This window comes from Ictalurus punctatus, chromosome 18, assembly GCF_001660625.3.
Source record: "Ictalurus punctatus breed USDA103 chromosome 18, Coco_2.0, whole genome shotgun sequence".
NCBI lineage: Eukaryota > Metazoa > Chordata > Actinopteri > Siluriformes > Ictaluridae > Ictalurus > Ictalurus punctatus.
In genome coordinates, this window is record NC_030433.2 from 3856208 (window position 1) to 3883746 (window position 27539).

The 27539-nt window shown below is 39.4% G+C and overlaps 1 protein-coding gene across 5 annotated transcripts; it reads right to left on the bottom strand.

Moving 5' to 3' along the window:
• ulk1b (unc-51 like autophagy activating kinase 1) lies at nucleotides 1-27539 on the bottom strand. 5 transcript variants are annotated; one of them, XM_017492874.3, is made up of 27 exons: nucleotides 26791-27539; nucleotides 26091-26183; nucleotides 25971-26012; nucleotides 20805-20837; nucleotides 19625-19661; nucleotides 16928-17101; nucleotides 15633-15706; nucleotides 15450-15551; nucleotides 15010-15068; nucleotides 14831-14913; nucleotides 14680-14730; nucleotides 14281-14369; nucleotides 13830-13992; nucleotides 13590-13650; nucleotides 12712-12801; nucleotides 11741-11875; nucleotides 11419-11558; nucleotides 10161-10405; nucleotides 9202-9365; nucleotides 8994-9103; nucleotides 8196-8318; nucleotides 7788-7975; nucleotides 7314-7489; nucleotides 6210-6328; nucleotides 5866-6023; nucleotides 4140-4275; nucleotides 1-4043 (listed from the first exon to the last, which is right to left on the bottom strand). In XM_017492874.3, the coding sequence occupies exons 1-27, from the start codon at nucleotides 26878-26880 to the stop codon at nucleotides 3988-3990; spliced, it is 2991 nt and encodes a 996-aa protein (XP_017348363.1). In that variant the 5' UTR covers nucleotides 26881-27539; the 3' UTR covers nucleotides 1-3987. The 5 variants fall into 5 exon arrangements, 4 of the variants coding, with proteins under 4 accessions (XP_017348363.1, XP_017348362.1, XP_017348361.1 ...); XM_017492873.3 differs by having other exon boundaries at nucleotides 7314-7492; nucleotides 11741-11872; nucleotides 26791-27538; XM_017492872.3 differs by having other exon boundaries at nucleotides 7314-7492; nucleotides 26791-27537.

Sequence of the window (27539 nt, forward strand, 5' to 3'; positions counted from 1 at the left end):
TTTAAATTTTTGCTTTTTTTTTTTTTTTTTTTTTTTTAAAAGGCACATTATAAAATAGATTTAACCATATCTGACACACAAAAACCAAACCACTCAGCATACATTAATAAAGTTTTAAAAGCATTCAGCACAAACATTTAAAAACTCGCATGGAAACAGGTGGCGCCCCCCATGCAGTGCAGTAAACGTGAGGATGGTGTACTTCTGTTCCCGGGTCCGGGTTACAAACCTCAAGGTGTCATGATCAATGAGCGACAATCCTTTACAAATTCAAAAGGACTGTATAATTAACGGGGACAAAAGGAGCTCCATCGATACGAGAAAAAAAAAACTACCCAGATAATCTTAACAAAGTGTGACTGAAACTACAAGAAATAATATCGCCTTACAGCGCAGGGCCTGCTGCACGCTACACCAAGCCTAGAGTTCTCCATAACAGGTAAAACTAATAAACAAAACGCAAAGTACGACCTGCCTATTTCTCCGTAGTATTGTTCTTTTCTTTTCTCTGTTTTTATAGCCTATCCTTCACTCATTCATACACACTTTTAAAAAGGCGGACGAACACGATTGCCAAAAACAAACAATGTAAAAACGCAGAAGAGATTAAAAAAAGGGGGGGGGGGGGGGGGGGGGATAAAAAATAAATCAAGAGACGTTCAGATCGCTCATTTGTAATTTGGAAACAAAGTGGACGATCTTAGTCCGTATTCACTAAAGTGCTACACACGGCCTGACTGGTAATAAAAACTACGAAAGGAAACAGGGAGAAAGTACTGTATGAGGATGAGTTCCATGTACACTACAAATTTTTATATTTGTATATTTTTAATATATACTCCCCCCCCCCTATATACTGACAGGGTTGCACCAAGAAAGCTTTAACCTGGAATACATCCATGTTTGTCTGTGAATCCAGTCGCACCTAACTTCAAAATACCTTTTTAAAAAAAAATATTCCGAACTGTATTTAAGCCATCATTTAATCCTGGTTTTAGTTTTTACCTAATATTTGATTAAATTGATGTAAACTTTAATCTTGAATCAATTATCTTATTAATTCAATACAATTCCAATTTATTGTTAGTTAACTCTAACTCATTAAGGGACACGTTTTCATCTTGCAAGTGGTTTAAATTTCAAAATATGGACTGCAGATATTGAAAGCTCCATAAAAGAAAATGACCATGCTATTTTTCACTCAAGCAAAGAAAAACTGTAAATAAATCACTGAAGATTAAGAGTAATGCTGTTTACTTTCAATTTTTTATTTTTATGGTAACCTATAATCCCTAGTGATGTGTTGTATCACACATTATATTAATTAATACCTGTCAATTATATTATTATTATTACAGGTTGTATTACATCAGTATTACAATTTTAATTAAAAAAAAATTAATGAAATGAAATGGTGCAACACAATTTATGAACTTCAAACTCAACTCCAAGTTACCTCCTTGGTGTAACCCATGGTCCGTCTGCTTTTTTTGGTTCGTCACGTTCATCTGGTGAACATGTAGTCTTCGACGCAAAAGGGGAAAATAAAGTAAAACAAAATAGGGTGAAATAAAATAAAGTGACGCACAGTCAATTAGGAGATGCCAACTTCATCGTCCATGAATGACATCTGGACATTAACATGAAATTTGCCCTCAAATGGCTAGGAACATACCTGACCAAAAATATGAGTTCCAACTTACACTCTTACTTGGAGCACTAAACGGTGTCTTTCCTGAAGTGGTACCCGTAAGGCTACATCCTTTGTACCTTTATTTATGTTACAACTAGAAATGTGGATATAGTGTTCCTTGAAGGTACAGTCACCTCCGAAACTATTGGCCAAATCACTTTTGTTGTAGACTGAAGACATTTAGGTTTGAGATCAAAAGATGAATAATAGAAGAGAGATTAGAATTTCAGATTTTATTTCCTGGTATTTATATGTATTTATATTCCAGTCCTTTGAGAAGCTGCTTTTAAAGGCGCTTTATGTGTAGATGCGTTATGCATCATAAAACATACAAAATGTGCTATCAGACCACCCAATTTGTAGGCGAGCAAAAATATTGGAACATTGACTGACAGGTGTTGCTTGTTACCCAGGTGAGTCCCGTTAGATTGATTGTTTAAACAATAAATAGCTCTGGACATCTACTCTTGGTTTCAGCCTTCAGTATCATCTAAGCGGACTGCATTTGTTGTTAAAAAGGATAAGCCAACATGAAGATCAGAGAGCTGTCTATGGGAGAAAACAAGCCATTTTGAAGCTGTGAAAAGGGGGAAATCTTTCAGAGGCATTGCAAAATCACTGGGCAAAGCCAATACAACAAGTTGTAAAAAAGAAAGAAAGCAATGGTTTACTGAGCAACAGACACCATCCAAGGGAAACAACAACAGCTAATGACAGAAATGTAAGAGCTGTGAAGAAACCCCCCTCCAAAACAAGTCAGATGGTGACATCACCAACAGCTTTCACAGGGCAGGAGTGAAGGTGTCAGTCCAGAAGGCTTTGAGAGCAGAAATCTAGAGGCCATACCACAAGATGCAAAAACCTCTCATCAGCAGTAAGATTCAGAAAGCCAGATTGGAAATCGCAAAGAAATACAAAGATGAGCCATAAAAGTTCTGGAACCAAGATGAACCTCTACCAAAGTGATGGAAAGGCCAACGTGTGGGGAAAGAAAAGATCTGCCCGTGATCCAAAATATACAAGCTCATCTGTGAAACATGGTGGAGGTAGTGTCATGGCTTGGGCATGTATGGCTGCTTCTGGAACAGGGTCACTAATCTTTATTGATGATGTAACTCATGATGGTAGGAGCAGAATGAATTCAGAAGTTTACAGGAACATCTTGTTTGCAAACTTACAGAGAAATGCATCTAGGTTAATCAGGAGGAACTTCATCATGCAGCAAGACAACTATCCAAAACACAATGGCAACTCAACAAAAGCACTTTAACACCTTAATCCAACTGAGCAGCATTTCACCTCCTTAAGAAGAGACTGAAGGGAGAAACCCCCTGAAACAAACAACTGAAAGAGGCTGTGGTAAAAGCCTGGAAAGGCATCACAAAAGAAGAAACCAACAATCTGGTGATGTCAGTGAGTGCAGGCTTGATGCAGTTATTCCAAACAAAGGGGTAAGCAACCAAATATATGTGTTATTTACATTAGTTTAGTTCAAGGTACTTATCTGTTCCTATACATTTGCTCACTTCAAAATTGGGTGGTCTGATACAAAAGGTTCTATGTTTTATTTCCTGGTATTTACATCGAGATGTGTTAAACAACATAAAAGCTGAAATCCTAAACTCTCGTCTCCGAGCCATCTTTTGATCTCAAACCCAAATGTCTTTGGTGTATAACACACACAAAAGAACAGGCTTTCTGGTTCCAATAGTTTCGAGGGGGACTGTACATAAATGATCCATAATTCATTTGTAGATTAAAGCTTTAAAAAAGGTACACTACATGCAGATGCATAATAAAAGTTACAAAAGATGTACTACCCGAGTGACCAGACCACGAAAGATACAGTGTAATACCTTTTTTTTTTTTTTTTTTTTTTTGCGAGTGTATGATTAAATCCAGCTACTGATGAATATCTATCACCTGTGATTGCACAAGCCCAGTACTAAAGAAAATCAGATCCTGACATAGTGTTATGTCTACGCGAAACAAAACATGTTTACACAGTGCAGCTTATAGGTTTAAAAAAAGATCTCCACGAGAATGTCAGGGACTCGACGTGAGACTGAAGTGATTGCCTGCAGCTTATCTGATTCATACACAATGTGATTCAGGAACTCAATCTCTACATTTCTCGCCATACACTGCAGGCATCTCTATACCCATGACCACAACCTCGGTCCTCTCAGTCTTCGTTTTCTTAGACGAGAAGAAGAAGCAGCGAGAGGGATGGAAAGAAGGCGTATTCTTTCTAGGAAATGTAGGGAAGGAATGTAAGGGACTTGGTCGAATCTCTATACACAGAGGCCTGTCTGCAGCGCGGTGAGGCGACGCTCAATACACTGCTTACCTGCAAGGGGGGAAAAAAAAAACGCCCCACAGTTACTCTCACGTTAATTCAACACACATGTCCAATATGAGAAGAGGAGAAGACTGAAGCACTCACACTTGCTGACGCTGAGGATGTCGGCCTGCTCGGTGAGGAGCAGTGACAGACCCTCCATCAACAGCAAGGCTTTGTGATAGCGCTGTACTGAAGCCTCACTCTGGTGGAACATCTCATCCAGAGCTGCCGCCTGCACCTACGGGACACGCTCCGTATACTCAATAAACATTTCTTTCCTTAAGCTGTGTAATTATAACTATAAACGACATACAGTATGCTGGGGATATCGTAATAATAATAATAATAATAATAATAAGTTCATAATATGCTTTTAAAAATCCTTATTTGAATATTTAAGGTCATTTCATAAGACTGACGTATGGCAAAAACCATTCACGACTGAATATTTTAGATTACGTGTCTACTTTTAGTGCGGTAACGCAAGTCTATTTAAACACACACTAACATTTTGGCCAAGTGACCCTTTTAATTTCAAGTTGAAGAAGAACTCTGAATAAATGCGTGACTATTGGTCTAGTTATTTATTTTCTGATGAATAAAAACAATAGACAGATAATGATATATATATATATATATATATATATATATATATATATATATATATATATATATATATATATATATATATATATATATATATATATAACATAATATAAATATAATGTATACAGTACTGTGCAAAAGTTTTAGGCACTCTATTTTTTCTCTCTTTTTTAATAAAATCTGTTATAGATTTTTATTTTATTTTATGATTTCTACATTAAGGAGTACAAAAAAAAACATTTCAGATTTCCAAACATTAGTTTTCCAGCACAAAATTAAATGTTATAGAAAATGTTTGTATGTCAGTAAAGAAAAGTACTTAAGAGTCCACTGTTCAGACTTTTTTTTTGAAGGCATCTTTGCTCTACAGCATTTCTTTACATGTACCTAAAACCTTTGCACAGTACTGCTTGTCATAAAAGAAAAACCTCTTACCTAATCACAATTAATACTTGACACTTAATATTAGACACTATATTGGATACAGTAATTTTTTTCTGTAGCTGAATCTCAAATGGATTTCTATTGGCCACAGTACGCTACGTACGTTCAATGCCTTTTATTGTACCCTGTATACCCTTTTGTAGTGAGCAGATACACGGCGGGTCCCAAAAGTCTCCATACATAAGGGGAAATGAAGACTTTTTGCAAAATTTTTCCTTCTTATATCTAAAGCCATTAAGAATTCCTTCTTTCACAAAAGTATTGAAAATCACTCTCATGGCTGGATCGGGAAGCTGTCGCAAGACCGCGATGGACTTGAACCGGAAACACGACACTGTTGCTAAACTTATTAACAAATTCAAAAAGACTGGAAGTGTTGCGGACCGACCGAGAAGCAGACTTCCTCGGATATCCGCTGACGAAGGCGCAACCGCCGTGGTGCTGGCGTACACAGTGCCTTATGTATTCAGACTTCATAAGTCATTTTTGGATTTGTCCTAACAGTGTTCTGGAGTGGTGTGTGAACTTCAGGGAGCTAAAAGTAAACAAAACTACAACATTAAGTGATAATAAAGTGATTTCCTCTGCATAAAAACAAATAAATAAATAAATACAAGCAACAATGGTCACCCTTGAATGCTTTATGTAATAGTCAAGCACCAAGGTTGGTTCTCTTTGTCGCAGTATGAAATGATAAGCTCGCTGATATTTAAATTACTCAAGGTGCTTAACAGGCATGGTGTCTATGTCACGGAGCCATGCTTTCGTGGCTTCATACCATCTGTACAGTGTGGCTAAAGATGAGCCTTTCTGCAGTGATAGTGTTGATGTGGTCCATCAGCCGGTGCTTTCGGGAAAAGAACCGCTCCAGACGCGCGTTCAGGGAGCGACATGACGTCACACTCGACTTGTACAGATCGTTTAGCCTCCTGACCACTGCGGGATAAGAGACCAAACCAGGTCTTTAATTCATTTCATTAGACTCGATTTACTACTACAAATTCTAAGAATAGATTAATGAGACCAGGCTGGTATTATGGTTAGTACAGCGCTGGTATTATGTTGTACCTGAGCTGAAAAGGAGGGAATGGTAAGGTCAGGAGGAAAGATGAGGCCGCTCACCTTGTTTGACTGTGGTGGAGGGATACACTTTACCCTGTTTGATGCCCTCCATGGCTGTGTGCAGTGCAGTGGACAGGAGCTCGGCAGTCTTCATATACAACACCAACTGCTCAGCATGACTGAAACGCACACACACACACACACACGCCATTTTCACACTGTGGAGTAGCAGGAAATCATAGCAACCAGACTTGTACAGTAGTCTTACTTGCAGTTCAGTCTTGTAGTCTTAAAAGATAATCCTCCATTCAACTGAACTAATAAGTAAAATAATAATAATAAAAAAAATAATTAAAAAATGAGAAAACAGGATATTACACTGTGGTTATCCTCTTTCATAGTTAGGATGGTTCAAATCTTACTGCTTGGGTGTTGCAATCCCCCATCGCTTTGCCGCCTCAATAAAACAAAATATATATGTGTGTGTGTGTGTGTGTGTGTGTGTGTGTGTGTGTGTGTGTGTGTGTGTGTGTGTGCGCATACACCGCAATACACACTTCTGAGGTAGCAGAATGGGTTTCAAAATACACTCTCGTTGCAAATTCTTTCATTCCCACGCCTGTTTGTAGAATTGAAATACACAGAATGTAAAAACGTGCGGAGAAGTGCTGCTGAATTCTCATATCTGATTGGTCAGACGGTACCGATTAATTTTCTATAACAGTAGCTCTGAGCAAAGTAATGTGATTTTTTTGTGTAATCTGTTTGTTTTTTCAGCTTCAAGAGAGAGAAATAAAGAGAGGCCGGTGAGTGAACGCTGCTATAACGGAAACGCAAAACAGGAACAAACTTGTTTTGTGGATGTTTCACAACGTTACATGCAACTATAAACGGATAAAAAAAAAAAGAAAAAAAAAAGTACATGTCGTTATTTCATTAACAGAACAATGTACCTGCTGGCGAATTGCTGTGGTATGAAAGGAATGAAACACTTTAGGATATGCTGTCGAAGGAAACTCGTCGTTGATTGTTTTCCTAGAACAGCATGCCCTGTTGTGTTTCATTCCTTATAGACATATGACCCATCAGTGTTGCTCCTATTACTTTCATGATGGCAAGACATTTTACACTGCACTCTGTGTGTGTGTGTGTGTGTGTGTGTACCTCCACTCGCGGCTCAGAGAGCTGATCTGGTCGGCCACGACACTTTCTTTCTGGTGTAGGCAAGTCGAGGACTGTTCAGCTTGCCCGGCCTCTCCACCTCTCGACGCTGCCACCTCCATCATACAGCGAGCAAAATCCAGCGTGAACCGGAGCCGCTGCAGAATCTCTGTGTGCTCCTGCTGCAGAAAATGAAAGATAAAAACAAACACTCCAACATATTCACAATCATCAGTTTTATATATATATATATATATATATATATATATACACACACATCTCTGATATGTTGTATTGCACCAGAGAGCGGTTACAGTCTTGATTCTGATTGGTCAGAAGGTGTTGATTAATTTTCTATATGAGCAGCGTGTGTGTAACTTGCTAAGTAACCGTACTAATCAACACGAGACCAAATTAATAATCAAAACTTTTCTTTTCTTTTTTTTTTTTAAAGAATTTTCAGACACATTTATTTACCTCCATTAGCGTTTCTTCTGGGAGCTCGGGGGCCTCAAACATTACAGCTCCCTCAAAGTTGGCTGAGATGGGGTCAGTGAGACCGTAACGAGGACAGGACGAGCCCTCAAACCCATCCAAACACACGCCGGTCTGAGGGTAACGGCTGGTGAGGGACCCCACGGGACTGATGGAGCTCGAGGAACATGCTGCAAGGTAAACAGCAGTAAGATATTAACAATGAGTAAAACAATTACAAGCCATTTATAACGATTCAGTTTATAATAATCATATCAGCTTACAAATCGTTCATTATCAGAGCACAGAACTGACTTGTGCATGTCAATATAGTAGTAGTAATAATAATAATAATAATAATAATAATAATAATAATATCTTTGCTATCATGTGTGTCTGGGATTGACTCACCTGAAAATTTTCTGGAACGAGAGGTGTGGGGTGGCGTTCCTCCGCTGGGGGGCGAGCCCACAGTGAACACCACTCGTGCTGGACTGCCTGAGCCCACTACCATGGTCCCACCAGCAGCAGGTGCTGTGGAGCAAAGGAACTCATCATTCTCCACCTACTGCCATGGGTTACGTGCCTGCAGTCATTGTTTTCCTCATAATCTAAAAATACCTTGGTTTTTGTTCGTTTGGTTTTTAAAGCTATTTTGAACCACTAAATGTGCTATATTCTTATAGACACTTCCCATTTTGTGAAGCTCAACAACCTTTTACCGCACATCACAGCTATATTCCTCAGTCTAACCCATTGTTATGAATGACTAAGGGAATTTGACGTGTGTTACCTCATATTTATAAAACCCTGTGAAACATTAAGTCATGGTTGAACAATTTCCTCTTCCTAGTCACCCAAGTGTACAAATTTTTTTTTTTAATTCTCAGTGGGAATATACTTCAAATATATTTTTCTCATATGAATTCATAGGGGTGCCAATAATTATGACACACATATTTAACAAAGAGATTTTTTTTTTTGGATAAACCGGTGTTGTGTATGCAATTATTTGATAATTGCATACACAATTTTTTTTTAAAACAAAAGATCAAAAGGTTCAACAATAGACAGATTTTCTCGATTTTAACTCGATCCACTGTTCTATCCGCTAGAAGTTTATTTTCTAACAATAAACTGACTGACATGCTTATACACTTCATTCGATAGTCCCCCCCCACACAGAAGTGAATAAGTACGAGCTCTAACCTATGTCGATTGCTCTGTCAGCACTGAGGTTCTCTGTGCTGCCTCTGTCTCCCCGCTGTCCCCCGAACGCTGCTTTCAGCATGTCTGAAAGGAGGCCAGAGCTCTGCGACCTGGAAACACACAGGACAGGGATGAGTGAGGAGAAGTAATTAAAAAGAAGTGAGTAAAAAAAACAAAAAAAAAACTGCTGTCTGTTTTCCCAAAACACCTTCCAAAAGTCTTGCCGTCCTCAGGCTGGAAAGCACCAGGCATGCCTGATTCGCCCTGGCACGGCCGGCCTGCAGATGAGGGGAAAACTAAACCCTGCTGAGTCAGAAATGTCACCATGTTCGGAGAGCTGGGCGGCTTCGGGAACTCAAATGGAGACATAGCCTGAGAGAAAAAAAAAAGAGAAAGAACAGAATTCAGCGGTGGCAACATTGCTAACTAAAATCCGAGCAGGCAGAAAGGAAAAAAAATTATTTCATCACACAATATATGTAGAGAGAGAGAGAGAGAGAGAGAGAGAGCGAGAGAGAGAGAGAGAGAGAGAGAGAGCGTGAGAGAGATAGATAGATAGATGAAAATCAATAAAACGTACCAGCTAATTTCCATATAAAACTGCACTAATTCTATCGGAGACCAAAGTACCCACAAATGCATTTTTCAACACATCCATTTTTTCCCATATTGCACTAATAAATTGGCAATGCTGATTTGTTTGTCGTGTAGAGTAGAGACGATTTATAAGAATGCAATAAATTGCCCGCTTACTCGCTCTGTACTGAAACAGAGGAGATTCTATAAAAGGTGTGTTTAAAATCGAGCTGGTGAAATATAAAAATAAATCTAAAAAATATTGCACATGATTATCATGCCATGATTAGAGAAGAAAAAAAAAGAAAAGAAAAAAAACAGAGAGAGAGAGAGAGAAAAAAAAAAAGGAGTTTGAATTATAAAATGCACATTAAGCCACAGTAGGTGTTTTAAAAAATATTGTCACAATATCACAATTGGCAGCTAGAGAAAGAGAGACAATGTATCTGGCAGTAAAGTAGTGGAAAATTGGCAGCACAGCCGTAATGAAATTAAACAATGTTATCCAAAAAAATTTTTTTTTTTAAATTCTAGTTTGCATTTTCACTTCGAATCGCTCTGGCAAGACACCTGAGCAGAAAGGCTACATACTCTTGACGGTGATCCCAGGATGGTGGGTAACGGACTGCGCTGCATCAGTTCACTGAGTCGGGGAGAGGAATGTAGGGGCCTCAGGGCCATCGCGACTCCTTGGGGGGCCACGACGGGGTCTGAGTGCTGTTTCCTGATCGTTTGCCTGCAGCCGCCAGCGGCCTCCAGCAGGCAGGGGGCGCTGTGGAGACGTGAGCCCAGCCCGGGCTGCCTGGATCTGGATTTAGCATCAGGCAGCTGGAGAGCTGGAAAAAGAAAGAGAGAAAGAGAGAGAGAGAGAGAGAGAGAGAGAGATCTTGGGTGAATTTATGTTGATGTAAATAACCACATGATGCAGGCCGGAGGGAAGGTGAATTATTAAAAAAAAGAAAAAGAAAAAAAAAGAAAAAAAAAGGGCAATATGGAGCTTTGGGAACTGCAGACCTTCTGTTTGTGCTTGCATGGCAGGTTTAGAAATAATCTGAATAGTGACACTGGAAGCGTGCACTGCATATAAAGTGCAAACATTGATGTTCCAGGCTACAGTCTCTCAGCATGACGCTGATACTGCAAACAGACGCTTTAAACAGATCACAGCTGTGCGATTCGGGGCATTTTTAGGGTAAACAAACAAAACAAATTATTTAATAAGTGAAAGTTTTTTTTGTTTTGTTTTTTAAATAAAGATGTTATACTAACATAGCCATCATTTTTTTTGCATCTTTAGACAAAGAAATCTACAGAAAAGTTTAGGAGAAACATTTAGTTATAATGCATTTATTTTCAGCGGCTGAATCTGCAATTGATGTTTTATATTACGTAGTGCACAGCTCCGTTATGTTCTAACCTATGTAGGGAACAAAGAGAGACATTTTAAATTCAGCCTAACTTTGAAATGGCCAAATTCACCTGGATCACTGGCAGGAAACACAAAATGAAGCTAAATAGCTATAAGACAACATGAATAAAAACGAATCTAAAAAAAGGTTATTGTTGATAAAAGGTGTCGTGCCTCTTAAATCCAGCAGAAAAAAAAAAACAGACACATTGAAAACAATGGTGTGAAGACTTTGTTGGACCAATCGATGATCTGCACTATTTTTTAGCTCCATACGTCCCAGCTCAGCTTGTTTGGTGCCTGCGGAAAAATAATAACTGAAAATCGGGACATAAAGTACATAATAGTGATAGCATGGGACGATAGTTCGTTACCCTAATTGTCTGTTAAGTGCTACTTCATAAATCCATAGATACTTGGACACTAGAATGTAGTCCTCACCCTGTGGGGAGTGCTGGAGGGGTTTGATGCCTCCTATAGACGGTCTGCGGGTGGTGATGGCTGAGTGATGAGGGGGAGACGGTCCTGTCCTCCCACAACCAACGGGACTGCCACTGCTGCACCGCCGCACTGGAGTACACCTACACAACACATAAATCACACACAGCTCAGAGTGATTGCTGTGTTCTCAGATGCCCACAGAACCACAACAATGTGGAAAGCGCACCAGGGTTTGAAATCAAATGAACTAAAACACTGCTTAAGTAAAAGCAGTATAAAGCTTTGAATAAAATTTGATGAGCCATATTGGTTGTGTACTCACCGTGGAGAGCTGTCCTGGCTGGGAGAGTGCAGGTTCTGCTCCATGCGCTGATAGTTGTGAATCTGTGTGGGCACTGGAATGGGCACGGACTGTCCGTAGTTACTACAGTTACTCAAGGAGTGTTCAGGAGGCCTGCTGCGAGTGAGAGAAAGAAAGGGGGGAGTGGATCGGAGATGAGGGGAAGGGGGTGTGAGACAGCAGGACAGAGAGAACAAAGAAAGAAGAAACAGAGCACTGTGAGATGCATGATCTTACTGATCGATAAAATCAATACACCTTTCAAGAGACCGCGTTCAGGAGAAACACCGAGAAAGAGGAGAATTATTTTTTATATGACTTTACTCCTGGGCAGTGCTGACTCCGGTGGACACCAAGCGAGCGACACATCGATCAATACTGATGGGGCGACTGCAGAAAGCGTTAGCTACTCCACCATTCTCAGCCTTGTCACTATAAGAGGTACTATAAGAGGCATTAAAAAGACACTGCTGTAGTGCAGCCACTTCCTGTGCAGTGTCAGCGGAGTGAGCCTAAATCAATTCATGTGAACTTTTACCAAGCATTCTAGCCAGATAGCTAACATACCTGATGAACATTAAGCTTTATGAACATGATTTAAATAAACTCCTTTTAGAAATCCTGACAGGTTTGCTCATGTTAGTCTGCCAAAATCAGCAGTATATAAATAAATAAATAAATAAATAAATAAATAAATAAATAACGAGCAGAAATAATATCTAAATCTTTTTTTTTTTTAATGGTGTCAGTTCGGTTGCATTTTTAAGACCTCTGAAACGTGAATTTAAGACATTTTAACGCTATTTAAGGCCTTATTTATACATTAAAGCATTTTAAGGACCATTTAGTTATCCTGAGGTTAATCTGTATAGCCTTGTTTCACAATATTTTGCCTGACTGTATTCATGTACATCGATGGAATTACATTACAAAATGAACTTGACTTGATTTACCCTGCTGGTGCTGCAGAGCTGCTGTAAGAGGGCGAGCGTGGAAGAGACTTGGCCTGATTGCCCTGACTTCCAGACGCAAGAAGAGAGCTCCTGTTACAGAGCGAAGACAAAACACTTTAATAATAAAACATAAATAAATAAATACACTTTTTTTACTGTCTGATGAAGGATGAAGAGTGTTAAAGACTGCTGTATGCATTACACAGAAAGTAATTTGAACTACAGTGCCCTCCACTAATATTAATTATTGCCCTGATGGTGGAAATGAGCATCTTCAATGCCCGTGCTATCTTCCCATTTTGTGACGCTCAACAACCTTTTGCTGCACATCACAGATATAGTCCTTGCTCTTACCCATTGTTATGAATGACTAAGGGAATTTGGCCTGTGTGTTGCCTCATATTTATACCGCTGTGAAACACGAAGTCATGGTTGAACAATTTCCTGATCCTAGCCACCCAGGTGTACTAAAAAAATTAAAATATCAATGGGAATATACTTAAAATATATATTTTTCGCATATGAATTCACAGGGGTGCCAATGATTGTTGCACACCCATATTTAACGAAGATATATATATATATATATATATATATATATATATATATATATATATATATATATATATATATATATATATATATATATATATATATATATAAAATAACCTGTGTTTTGTTTTGCAATTGTTTGATATCCAGGAGAGCAGAGTAGTTTTGTGAATTTGTTGAACAAAAGATTAAACAATAAAGACAATTTTTCACAGACTTCTTTGCTCATATTTACCAAGGGTGCCAATATTAGTGAGAGTACTGTACATGGTCCTCTGTCAAGCATGAATAAGAGATAAGACGAGTAATAAAGACGAGTTTCTCACCCACTACACACAAGACTATCCTGAAGCACCTTCCCTGAGGGCATTTCACACGTGAGCTCACCTAGACAGAGAAAGAGAGAGACGCATAGAGGGTGAGTTGAGTAGGATAGAAGAGCAAGACGTGACCAAAAAAACCCAAAACCAAACAGTCCGAGTCCTGCACTCGCAGGCTGTCGCCTCCCATCCTGTTATTGAGTAATATGGTTAAGGAGGAAAAGGAGCATAAAAAAATTCACTTACTGGGGAAATGAGCCGGAACCATGACAAAGTCATCCGTGTCGCAGGAGGAGTTCTTACTGCTTCCTCCACCACCAGCCGAATCCTTCAGCAAGAAGCCCGGAGAATCCTGGGTAGGGGAGGCCAACGCTTTGGTTCGATTCTGCTGGATCTCACCAAGGGACTGCTGCAAATTCAAAAATAAGGACTGTTCATTTTCAACTGAGACAAAATAAAATAAAAAATACAGGAAAGGTCACAGTGACAGCCAAAGAGAATGCATCATCATCATCATCATCACGCCAGCCAACACCATGAGTGTTAACGCCAACATCTGGTCCAACACTGTATCGTCACACTGAATCATCGCATAATGACAAACACTTAGAGGATCACAAGAGACTTCCTAATGAAGAAATTACACAAAGGGGCTGTTTTGAAACAGCCGTGCACACACACACACACACACACTTACAGGAGGAGAAGCGAGGTGTGAGGTGGAGGAGCTGCTACATGAGCTTGCTGAACCTGAGCTGGGAAAGCATGTCAGGGTCACCGGTGCAGCTGTGAACACACACACACACACACACACACACACCACTATTACTATCTTGTCTACTTTGTGAGATAGATTTAAAAAAACAAAAACAACAACAAAAAAAAACAACTATAATACAAAAGATCTAAAGTCTGCATTTAATATAAACATTTTAAAAAATTATCCGCACAAAGAAATACATACTTAATATTTTAATTATAGTACAGATAACATAGTATACATTATAATAATATTGTATTAGAATATATATTATATATAACACGGCAGACTAAACGGTAAAATCCAGAGATCTATATTGACAGGAAAGAGACTCACACTTCTTCATGGTGGAGCTCGCCTCGAGGAAAGGGTGCTTGAAGAACTCGTCTAAAAATTGTACATCACACGATAATGAAAATCATTTTGATTAAAGACGGGAAAATATATACGCAAAGACAAAAATCCGAAACGCACTGAAAACACTGACCAAAGTCCATGCGGTCCTTATGGTTCCTCTGCAGCAGGCCCAGAAGCAAGTGCCTCAGGTGGCTGGACGTCTCTCTGGGAATGCTACACACGCAGAAACGGAGAGCGAGAGAGACCGAAGTGTTACGATCAGAGGAAGAACGTGAACGACGAGAAGCCTGTTCCACCCCAGACACTTACTTTGGGCTGAGATTCTTGTTCTTCTCATAAAACAAGCGGAGGTCCTGAGGACTGCTGGCCTAAAAAATAGAAACACAGATAGCAAGTACTAAATTAGTACTAAATAATACGTATTCATTTTCTCATTACTACCACTGAGGGGGATGGATATTTCACTTGATTTCCGGCATAGCCTCCTTCGCTTTCTGTGACTATACTTTAAGAAAGCTGTCTGACGTAGCAAGAACAGTTCAGTAATTACATACTACAGCTATCATGAGTGTTTGTGATAATTGCAGTCAATTATATAATTAACGAGCAACAACACGGCACACTGCAAAAGCATAGCTGTGACAAGCAAGGAAATTACATACCGCTATAATAATAAAACCTCTATGGCTCCCATAAATGGTCAAGCCGTTACCGTACGCATTTAAATAATGGGTGAAGCCAGCACTCACTTGAAATGGGGCTTTCCCAGTAAGACACTGAAACACAATGGTTCCAATACTCCACAGGTCAGCCTTGGCATCATAGGTCTGTGACATGATGACCTCTGGAGCCTGGTGAGAGGAGCATTCCAGGGTTATAATGTGCACGTGTGGAACAGGGTACCGAGCAAAAGATGGATGGAGGACACTTGCCATATACATGGGGGAGCCGCAGAGGGTGGCGGCCATCATGTTGTTCTGGAGGTGCCGTGCGAAGCCAAAGTCGGCTGTGGAGAGAGAGGCAACAGCTCTGGGGATTATTTTCAGAAGACAAGGCGTTTCACCTCATGTAAGAGAGCATGGGGGGGGGGGCTAACAAAAAACACAGCGTCTGTTCCAATACTAGGACGAGAGCCAGGGGAATTTGCACCAGAGTCAGAGTCACCAGAAAGGCAGGAAATTACCGATAGAGAAACAAAAACACAAACGATCCAAACATAATAAAACTACAATATACAAATAAGTCTGTAGCTATGCTTCTCAAAGTTCTGAGATCCCTTTAAGGCTAAAAGGTTCCCCTCAGGTTTGTGTGAGCGGGGCATTAACAGGGAAACGTACGCTAAATTATACCACAGCAGTGTTGAGTCCTCGAATCTGATTGGTCAGGAATTTAACGAGACATTTTCTAGAACAGCAGCTCTGACAGTCGGTTGCACTCTTTCTAATACATTATCATTTGTAGAGTAAAAACAAACGTCTTATTTAATTAACTGTTCAATGAAAATGTATCGTTGTCGATATAATGAAGCTTTCTGTAAGGAGATTGAACATTTATTTAACATTTACAGTACAGAAGGGGTCTCTAGTGTCGGCGCTGGTCCGTTAAGTTTTCATCCACGGGAAAGAACGCGGGCTTCTCCAGTTTCTTCATAATGCGACAAACTGCATTTTTCGTTCGTTTTTATTAACTTCAAAAACGCAGGTGAAAGAAGGACAGTTGATTGCTGCTGTAACGTAAACGTTAAACAGGAACTAACTTGTTAAAAGGTAACCGATACGAAGTATGACGCGTCGTTCTGTTATAAATTAAATACGGAATGTTTGGCGGTGGTATAAGAGAGATAAAACACTACGGGACATCCTGTTAGAGGAAAATAAATCAATTATAGTAACAGCAACTCCATATCGCAGGTCTTCGTTTGTGGCAGAATGTATTTTAACCACCACATTTGCCAGACAATGAGCCACATTTACTGTGCCAGGAAATGTACTGCTGACCCAGTACATCTAGCGTAGAATGCACAAATGGTCACTGGTAATGACTAAAATAGTACGCCTAACATAAAAGCACTAACAAATTGATCTGGCTCTTCCAAAAATGATAAGAGAATGGAGAAGAAGAAAAAAATAAATAAATATCCAGTACAGAAAATATTTCACTCTGGAAATATATACCTTAATGGTCTCTAAAAACTACAGCGTATTATTAAATTCACATCACCGTCTACCTATTTTGATGCAGGTGTTGTTGGTGTGGGACTTGCGGCCGGCCGGGTGGCACAGCAGGATGTTCTGTGGTTTCAGGTCTCTGTGGATAATGCCTTTGGCCTGCAGCACTCTCATAGCGCCTGCTATCTGCTGCAAGAACACACGGATGGTGTCCTCGCTCAGCGTGCCCTTGGCTGAGTGTGGAGAAGGAACAGTGACAGTCACTTCCAACCTCATACTGTTATTCGCTAGACAACAGTTTACACTATTAAAACTGAAAAAACAGGTACATGACAATAATTCAGATTTGTTTACAAGTTTTCATTCTCCACGGGTCATATTCACAAATATATCCATAAAGTAAAGATAAGACATTCTGAATACAGCTAAAGTTAAAAAAAAAAAAAAAAAAATTCTAAAAAAAAAAAAAAAAAAAAAAAGAGACACTTGGGGCCAGCTGCACTGACAGGGTTAATGAATAGTCGTAAAGCCAGTAGGTCAGAACTTTCTGGCCATAAAGCGGTTGTAAACAGAATTTCCCGTAAAACCAGATGTAAAACATGCATAGAGCCGGCAGCAAGCGTGAAGTCAAGTTCCAGAGGGTTTCTATGTTTGCTGCTGGTGGTGATTATACCTTACTCACCAGACCCCACAAATTGCACCATTTCTGTTGTGTTGTACTTAATGTCCTGTTTTGTATTTATTGCACCGTCCCACTGTATATATTTACTCCTCTGTCCATTTGATTGTATTGTCCTGTGTACCGCCATTTTGCCTCGCTCGATTTTTCCACTACATCTTGTTGATAGTGTGCACTTTGATGTTTTACTTTGTGCAACACACTTCAAAAAAAAAAAAAGTTGGGACAGTCTACCAAGCGGAATTTTCACCCAATCATCCATTATGCATTTCTTCAGCTGCGCAACTACATGTTGTTGATTGTGTACACTGCTGACTTCCGTAATGTCACACACACAAGGCCTTGGAGATGCTATTTTGTTCTACTGTATATTTGTATATTGCTAGAATGACAATAAAAACGCTAGTCTGATCTGTTATTAACTGTCAGGATGGCTTTTTATGCGGTCGGTGATAGGGACGGACGATATAGAGTCAAAACTATAATCGCGATATAATCGGCATGTTGTATATACGGTCCATTTTATGGATCATTAGCCTGAATCCATCCTTGTCGACAGTTCCGACTGGCAACATGTCTCCGGCTAAACAGAATGCCACAGCCTCCATCAGTTCGTTCTGGCATTATCATAGGGAGTAAACGCACTGACGATACCCTTCCGAATTAAAGGAGTTTGCTTTACATTATTGTTGACGCTTTCTCTGCGTGCAACTTTTGGCTTTCCTCATATTCTGCTGGTGGAACAAATTTGATGCGTTTCCAAACTTTGTCGATACGGATTTGAGACACACTTTACAAATTACAGACAATTGATTTGCATCTGATCTTCTGTATCCAAACCACTTCCCTATTACGGCGGAAGCTCCTTTTTAGGGGATTAATTCTTCTTCCTCATCTAGGGATGGAAATCAGTCTTCCGCCGTGCTTGTTCTCGTTCTATGTGCGAGAACCCTGTCTGTGTTGACACCATTTCTCTTTGCTTTTTGTTGACAGGTGTGGATAGACAAAGCCCCTCACCGTTTTTGCATTCCTTTGTCCCATCCTCACCGTTTTTGCATTCCTTTGTCCCCTCCTTACCATTTGTGCATTTACATACCTTCCTGTTTTATGCAAATATGCCCTTCCACCTAACCAACCAATAGCTAACCCACCGACTCTGTTGTGTGTGTATATATACTCTGCCTTTCTTGGAATAAAACAGAGATCTTGCCATTTTGAACGTTGTGCATCGGTGTGTCATTTGGTAAACTCTCCCAAGCGCTTATTGTGGGAAGTGTGTAGCAAGGCGAGGGTGCAGTCTTTCTTGTGTATTTTCATTTTCTCTCTTCTTAAGAATCGTAACCCGAAGATATAGATATAGATTCCCAAATCCTAACACTTTTCTGGGGGCTCATCCCGGGATACGGATTCACGACTCCTAACAGATTCCCAATGTTTGTTTCTTTGCTGTCAGAAAAATGTACTTCTGTACGTGAAAAAGTGGGGAAACCAGGTGACGAATGGTGCAGTGCATCATCAGCGAAGCTCATTCAGGCTGCATCTCGATTAAATATTCACAGGGAACAACAAGTACCTGTCTGATTATATTATACTGCAAAATGCCCCTAACTGAAAGATCTTTTTTTTTTTTTTTTTTAAACTGTGGATAACCATGAATAATGTTATTATGACTGCACGTTTATTGTGTATTGAGAATACAGTGTATGCAAGATAATTATCTATGTTTTGCTACTTTACTGATAAGCCAGACAGCATGTCTCTGTCCTGTCTCAAAACGCACGCTAGCTCTCGACTGTAGACTTCCTTTAGTCTGCAACTAAACACACACACACACACACACACACACACCCCTCCCAGCTTCACTTCCTGAGCAGAGTCCTGAACCCGGTCTACTGCCTTTAAATGAAAACCAAATATCAGATATCTTGTCATCGTCATAACGGATACATAATAAGACATTCTAGCAAACATAACATTTTACGTTTTCACAGAACAGAGGAGGGACTTCAAAATGAACAGAGTAAAACCGAAATGACATTTTAAACACAATTCTGTTCGCTCTCATTTATATACTCACAGTGCAGGTAGTCAGCCAGGTCTCCTCCGTTACAGTACTGTTCAAAGGAAATGAGAAACAGCTTTAATCTCGGACGGTGAAGAACCAAATTAAGCAGCAACCAATTCATTAGAATGAAGAATTGAGGATTAGGACAATGAATCAGGCTGTACGGCATTGAAATGCATATTAAACCAGGTCTCTGATTTTTACACTTCTACCCCAACCCCCTCACTCCCTGCTGTGCGCTTTTTAACCAGTCTGTAATCTCTGATGACACCAGTGATGTGTCAGTCTGAGATTATTCACTGAGATCTTCCAGGAGCATTTCACAGAATTCAAGCCACATATTTGAGTGCTATGTACAGTTTCCTCGGAGACTACTGGAACTGCAAGTCCAATTCATTTGTTTACGCTATACATATTACATTTGGGTTCGAGATCAAACGATGCCCATTGTTGAGTTGGCGGTGTGTTTTGGATCAGTCTTGCTGCATGATAAAAGTTCCTCCCGATAAATTTGGAGGTGTTTCTTTGTAAATTTGCAGACAAAATGTTCCTGTAAACTTCTTAATTCATTCTGCTGATACCATCATGAGTTACATCAATAAATATTAGTGAGCCTGTTCCAGAAGCAGCCGTGCGAGCCCAAGCCATGACACTACCTCCACCATGTTTCACAGATGAGCAGATACTTTCTTTCTACACAGTTTGGCCTTTCCATCACTTTGGTAGAGGTTCATCTTTGTTCCAGAACTTTTGTGGCTCATCTCTGTATTTCTTTGCAAATTCCAATCTGGCTTGGATTCTCACTGCTGAGTGGTTTGCATCTTGTGGTATGGCCTCGTTATTTCTGCCCTAGAAATCATCTTGAAGTGTTCTCTGTCGTTTAACACATCGAAATATAAACACCAGGAAACGAAACCTGAAATTCTAAACTCTCGTCTCGTGTTCATCTTTTGAACTCAAACTCAACTGTCTTCGGTCTACAGCAAAAACAAATGAATGGGCTTTCCTCTTGCAATAGTTTCAGAGGGGAATGTATTCTCCATGCAGTTTTAAAAGGGCCCATGTTTGATTTGTTTTCAAACCTGAGGTCTGAGTTCATGTCAGTCATTATCTGGAAAAACTGTGGACTAAGGGCACGAAACACAAACAGGCAAAAAAAAAACAAAACAACCAAAATAAACCCCAATCTTACCTCCATCACCAAATACACAGAGCTCGCCGTTTCCTAAAATGAAACCGACATGAAGCAGTTTGACTCGATGCCACAAATACACTTTCAAAAGATCAGAAATCACAATAAGTAAAGAATTAAACACAACGGGACGTAGTATTATCAGGAAATAATGAACAGCCGACTGATGTGATGTGGCCTAACACAAAATGGAATTGTTATTAAAGTTATTTTCCAGAAACATCATGTCCTGAAATGTTTTATTACTATAATAATACCACAGCAATTTGACAGTGAATTTTTGTGCTTTTTTTTTTTTTTTTAGCCATTTATAGTTATATTTAATGTTCAAGACAAATTCCTGTTATAAACAATCATTCCCTAACCAGCCTCGGTTCTTTCCTCTTTCTTGATGTTAAAAATAAATAAATAAATAACAACAACAACAACAATAATAATAATAACAATAACAACAATAAGATGCAGTGTGTCATGTTACCAAGAAATTGAAAAGTACAAAATCCTGTCCTGAAGACTTTCCCATTGTGGAAAACCGAATTTGACAAAGAGCTAACACTAGAGACTCCTTACCTAAATGTTAAATAAATCTAAAAAAAAACCCCAAAATTCCTCTGTAATAATTAGGATAGTAATGAACATGTAACATTGAAATGTACAATTTCAGGAATGCAGGTCCCATACTAACAGAGAGTTTTGGTTCTGAATATAGAAAAGTGTGGTTTGTAAGGTTTATCAAACAAAATTGATATTAATAGCATAATGACTCAAACTGACAGAAATATGACATCCTCAAAGTTGCTAAATTTGCAATAATGTGATGATCACAAGTGGACAAAAACAGTAAAAGTACATTTTTCTTGTTGAGGTTTGATATTATGGAATTTGTATAGTTTGACACCCCGTCCAGGGTGTACCCCGCCTTGGGATAGGCTCCAGGTTCCCCGTGACTCTGTAGGATAAGCGGTATAGAGAATGGATGGATGTATAGCTTGATGTTATAAAAGTAATCTGAGGTGACCAACACTGTCATTTCTAACTATAGTGTCTGATAAAAGGTTTGGCAAGAATCCTATTTCTATTCAGATCATGCAACTCAAACACCTAAGTGTTTTTTCCAGACCAAACCCATCCAGTGGAAAGAACCACTGCTTAGCAACAACCACCAATAAACTCGACTTTTTCCAAGCCCTTAATGCAGCTGACTTCTGCAGAGCCAATGGCAAACAAAGACCTTCATAAAAACAAAGCCATTCTACCACCATGGCACTTTAGCAACAGCTTTCACTTTCACTGCAGCCAATCAGGCGAGCCAGATCGGGCTGAACCACTTCTGCTGACTCAGCGAGGCTAAAGTTTTTCGTTCTGCCATCGTGGAGATTAGAAGCCAAGCAGAAACATGGCTGGACACTTATTTGCCTTCTATTCAGACCGGCCTTGTTTTTAACCGCATTACAGCTCTGAGAGCTCATCTTTTATAATGGCCAAGTTGTAAAAGAGCTGTCCTTAGGTTGGAAAAACACACTGACTAGCAGAAGCCTAAACAGGGCAAGCTGACCGGAAGATAATTCACTAATGAAGACAGCAAGGTTGTCACATATGATAAGAGAGCATACTACCACAAACACAACAATGAGAGCAGGTTTTTTTTTTTTTTTTACTCAAAGGACACATAATTCCTGGGAAAGTTGGAACTGATTTCATCATTTCAATACAACTAGAATTTTTGTAATATAATTTACATTTAAAATGCAAACTTTACTGCAGAACGTAATTCTATAAAAACACACATTTCCTAAGCTTAATAGTTAAATAGGCCCTGATGCTCAACAAAAGTAAGTCAGAATTAAAGTCTCATTCATATGTTATATATATATATATATATATATATATATATATATATATATATATATATATATATATACACACACACACATATAAATAAAACAACAATATGAACAAATACTACATGAAATTATTATTTTTTTTTTACAATTTAATACTACTCCCCCCCCCAAAGGCACACTTATGGTTGCTAAACCTAATCTAGAGTCCTATTAACTAGGACTACTGCTAATCCAGCCCATTATATTAAACACTATGCACCAAGTAAGGAATAAGACAAGATGTGGTGTACTGTTATCGGAAATAACCAATCAACGACAGGAGACATTTTAGCAATAACAGCTCACCCTAAAGTGTTTAATCTTCTTAGACAACAGCCATTTTCCAACACTAACCACTTTTATCTATTAAAGAACTAAACATCGTACATTGCATCTGTTTATATTTACAGTTCATGTTGTGGAACGTCAGCGAAACAACTTAGTTCCTGTTATCACTTAGGTTAGATCGACTATAAAACAATCAATTCCTAACCGATTTCTCTTGCTGTTGTTGTTTTTCTTGACGGTAATAAGACAGAAAAAAAGTGCAGCTTGTCATGTTAGCAAAAAACCTCAAAACTCTCAGCTCTGAAGACTTTCTTGTGTCTAAAAAAAAAAAAGGTGAAAGTTATAACTTGACCTGTAATGATAAAATCTTTATTTTTTTGTAAGATTTTGAGCATATTAAGACAGCATTATGACCATATATTGCGTTTCAATAAGTTTTACCGTTCTGAATGTTTTCCGCATAATCTAAAATACGAGATATTTCGCTTTTTAAAATCTTTTTAGATATTTAGGTACTAAGGTAAGATGTTTACCTTGAAATTTCATTAATCACATGTTTAACAATATTAAATTACTTCAGAAGATAGCATTAAGGTTTCTGTACATGCACACAAACACTTCTTACAAGTCTGCTAGCTGACCTTCAGTCCCTGGTTACACTAGAAAGGTAAGTTTATTACACACATAATTACGCTAATTATTTTAAGTTAGACACAATATTAGCTTTTCGCTGCACTGAAGTATGTTTATACACTGTAAATTCAGTGACTACAGTAAAGCTGTACTGCATCAGTTTTGTACTTTTTATCACTCTCATGGAGCACATGTAGAACATCTACAGCTGAAAGGTCTTTTCTCTTCCTGCTAGCCATACAGACGCTTCGAGTCACTTCTTTTCTTTTCTATGTTCAACCTCTGAGATGACTGACTGGCAAATAGAACCGTATAAAAACAAGTTTATCTGCGAGTTTGGAGATTTTTTCAAATACTACACTAAAACCTCAGCAGAGTTTTTCAACAAAAAGTCTGTTTAGACTCGTCAAGCTCCTGGATCCTCACAAAAATATGATCTCCCTTGATCCCATGCTTATATCTAATTCAAGAGGCGTACTCTCACTCGCTACTCTGTGCCTGGCTGCAGAAAGTCAACACACCTCTTTCAATTTCAATCATGTAATGAGGACAGATCAGTGACACTGCAGTGCACACTGCTTCTCGGTAACTGATACTTACAGTCAGGTCTAATGAACAAACACGTTATATCTGACTATAAGAGACAAACCTAATCCCCTGGTGATGAAATGGAGGTCAGGTAAGCTACACCAAGTACCTTTGACACAACAAAGTAAAATACCTTGCGTGTTTTTATAGCAATCAGCCAAAATCTAACTCGGCTGACATTAAAGACGGAGAAAGTCGCATGTGACTGAGCTGAGGTATGTTCAGATCTACACATCCAGAAGTTCAGCTGTAAGGTGTAAGTCTCCCATATTAACTCCATGCAACTGAGAGAACAAAGGGGTGTTACTATCAAAAGTACATCGCTGTTGAACCGGTTAGTCCAGACAGCCAAATTATTGACATAACGTGTCTAGATAATTCGGACTGATTGAAATGCTCTAGATACCAAGAAATGTTTTTCCTTTGTCTCTATACTACGAATTAAACCCCGGGGTGTTTACCTCCTCCGTGTGGTTCATTTAAGCAGGTGTGAACACAGCAACGCCAACACAGCAGTCTGTGACCATCAGCAAGATGGTCTTGGTCCAGTCCCAAGCGAATTCTGGCGCCTTTCAAGTGCAGTGAGAAATCGATTCAACTCTGAATCGAGATAACTGCATGAATTGAACCAAACATGAACTGTATTTTTGGGTATTGTAGCTGTAAGGCACAAACTGCACCATGGACAGAGCTGTAGCGCTGGAGAATCGCAGCACGTTCTGGATATTTGGGCCAAAAGAGAAAAAGGTTTTACAGTAGCTAGTGAGCTGTGCCTCCATACTCTCCATGCTCGTGTGATATCTATGCACACTTGACGAAGATTTGTTTACCTTTTTCCATCGCTCAATTTCTGACCATCCATCCATTTTCCATACCACTTACTCTACACAGGCTCACAGGAGAGCCTTTCACAACATGGGGAGCACCCTGGATGGGTAGTCAACCTATCACAGGGTACAATCACACACACTACGGACAATCTGGAATCGCCAATCAGCCTACAACGCATGTCTTTGGACTGGAGAGGAAACCGGAGTACCCAGAGGAAACCCTGGAAACATGAGGAGAACATGCAAAATCTACGCATACAGGGAAGACACAGGATTCAAACCCCCCAACCCTGGAGGTGTGATGCAAACATGCTAACCACGTTTCTGACCAATGAATGAACACACGTTTTAAGTCTTGCATACCGCATTGTTTTGTGTTTTTTAATTCGTTGAACTATGCGTAATATGAAACGTAACAAAACCGGATAGCAAACTAGGCAGAAGAATCAATTTAACTCTGATTGGGATTCAGTAAATTGACTAATATGTGCGAAAGTACATTTAGATCAGTATATCTCTTGGTATAATAAGAAATGTCAATAGATGTAAATAGAAATGGGAAAAGATGTAAACAGCATACAAAATGAAAGGAAATAATTTGAATATTTGTTAATCTATTATTCATTCTTGTGACTTTTTATGCCGAAGGCATGTCTGTGAAAGCTAACACAACTAAAATGTCGGGTCAAATCTTTTTCCTCAAAGTATGTAAATTTTGAACGCCGCTATGAACAGCCGTTAAACGGTCATCAATGTGGGGCCGGTTATAGACCCTCCCTTTGCATCCAGCGCACATGCCATGTCAACATTAACCACGTGCCGGAAACGGACCAATGGGAGGCCGCTCAAGCTGTGACGTAACTATCATGACACGGTTCGGCGGGCGGAGTTTCACGCGCACTCGCATTAAACGCTACAGAGACACTGCATGTGTGTTTACTAACCTGAAAATCATGCAACGCGACGATGTTTTCGTGCTTCAGCTCCTTTGGAAGAAAACATACACGTTACAACAATGTTACATACACCTGACAACCAAAATAAACTCAGATATCAGATCTTACCTTTAATATTTTGATCTCTTTCCCCAGTAGAGTTTGGGATTTTGCTAGATTCTTTTTATTGATGCATTTCACAGCAACCTCCCAGTCATGCTTCTATTCTCACACACACACACACACACACACACACACACACACACACACACACACACCAATTATGTGATTAGTAGCTATTCAGATCACGTTATGTTTAGAGAGACAGTCAATGTAAATATTCTGTAGGCATGTCCGGACATGTCTAAAATGCACTATATTAAAAAATCGATTATAAAGAAGCTTTTACATAGGGACAGAACACGAAAGCGAAGGATAATTCGAACTGCATGTTGTTTATGACGTAACAGTGAATAAAAGAATGATATTTGTTGACTGCTGGTTACACTATTGAGGGTTTTTTTTTAAATGAATGCAAGACGAAGAAGAATTTGTTCTATATATCTATATAGAATATAAAAGCTAATTTAATGTTACAGAACACTCAAGAGTGATGCAGTGCGATAAAATAAAGAAATAAAGAAAGAAAACTAACTCTACATTCTCTTCTATTAAGGCCCGTATTTAAGGTGGACCGGTGGAGACGTGCGCGCTCTCACGTACATGCACAGCTCGCAGGCCTACTGGGATGAAACTCCAGCAGCACACAAATAAACACGATGTAAACAAGGTAATCGATTCGGACGTGTGGATGATCGAAGTGCTTTACCTCTCGATGCCTGCCTTTAAACACCACCGCGAATGCTCCGTGGCCTATGAGGTCCTTCCTGCTGAACTCGAATTTCCCGACTGTCTCCATCTCCCTGCAAATTTACTCCGCGCCGATCGATTATTATTATTATTATTATTCGGGATCGCTGCTGATCCACACGATTCCTCCTCTTCCCGTCCCCTTCTCCGCGTCGTCAAGGCAGCTGGAAAGTTGAAGCCCGCTGTCGCATTCCATGTGCCGCCTTCGCAAAGAAATCCTCCTTTCCTCTGTCATGGTAGCTGGATTAATCGATTAATCGGAGACGTGCTCCTTTTTTTTCTTCGATATTGTTTTTAACCCTCGAGTCCCGTCATGACGCGCTTCTTTTTTGTTGTTGCTTTCTTTCTTTCTTCGTTGCGCACTTCAAGTTTTCCTCAAATTGCTCCTGAGTCCTGATAGAACCACCTTAAACCTCAGCGTCGGTTTTGTTTGTGTACATGTCCGACAACGAGGGCTTAGATTACATCAGCGTTGTTGCTGTTTTTTTCCCCTCCCAGCATTATCAGAGATCCACTGCAAGATCTTTTTTTGCGTCGGCATCGTAAGCGATCTCATCTGACGTGTGATTTATTTTGGGATCTCCGGATTCAAAAAAAAAAAAAAAAAACACAGAAGCGCAAAGAAGGTTCATCAGTTTGCAGCAACAAAGACTTCACAATTCGATCAGAGCACAAACAACGCGCATGCGCACACGAGTGCCTCCCTGT

Coding starts and splice junctions, on each gene's coding strand:
- ulk1b (XM_017492872.3), bottom strand. CDS start 26,880: ATGGAGACAGTCGGGAAATTCGAGTTCAGCAGGAAGGACCTCATAGGC. Junction 14,370..14,679: donor GAGCTCCACCATGAAGAAGT/GTGAGTCTCTTT, acceptor GTGTGTTCACAG/CTGCACCGGTGACCCTGACA. Junction 11,559..11,740: donor AGCCAGGACAGCTCTCCACG/GTGAGTACACAA, acceptor TGTGTTGTGTAG/GTGTACTCCAGTGCGGCGGT.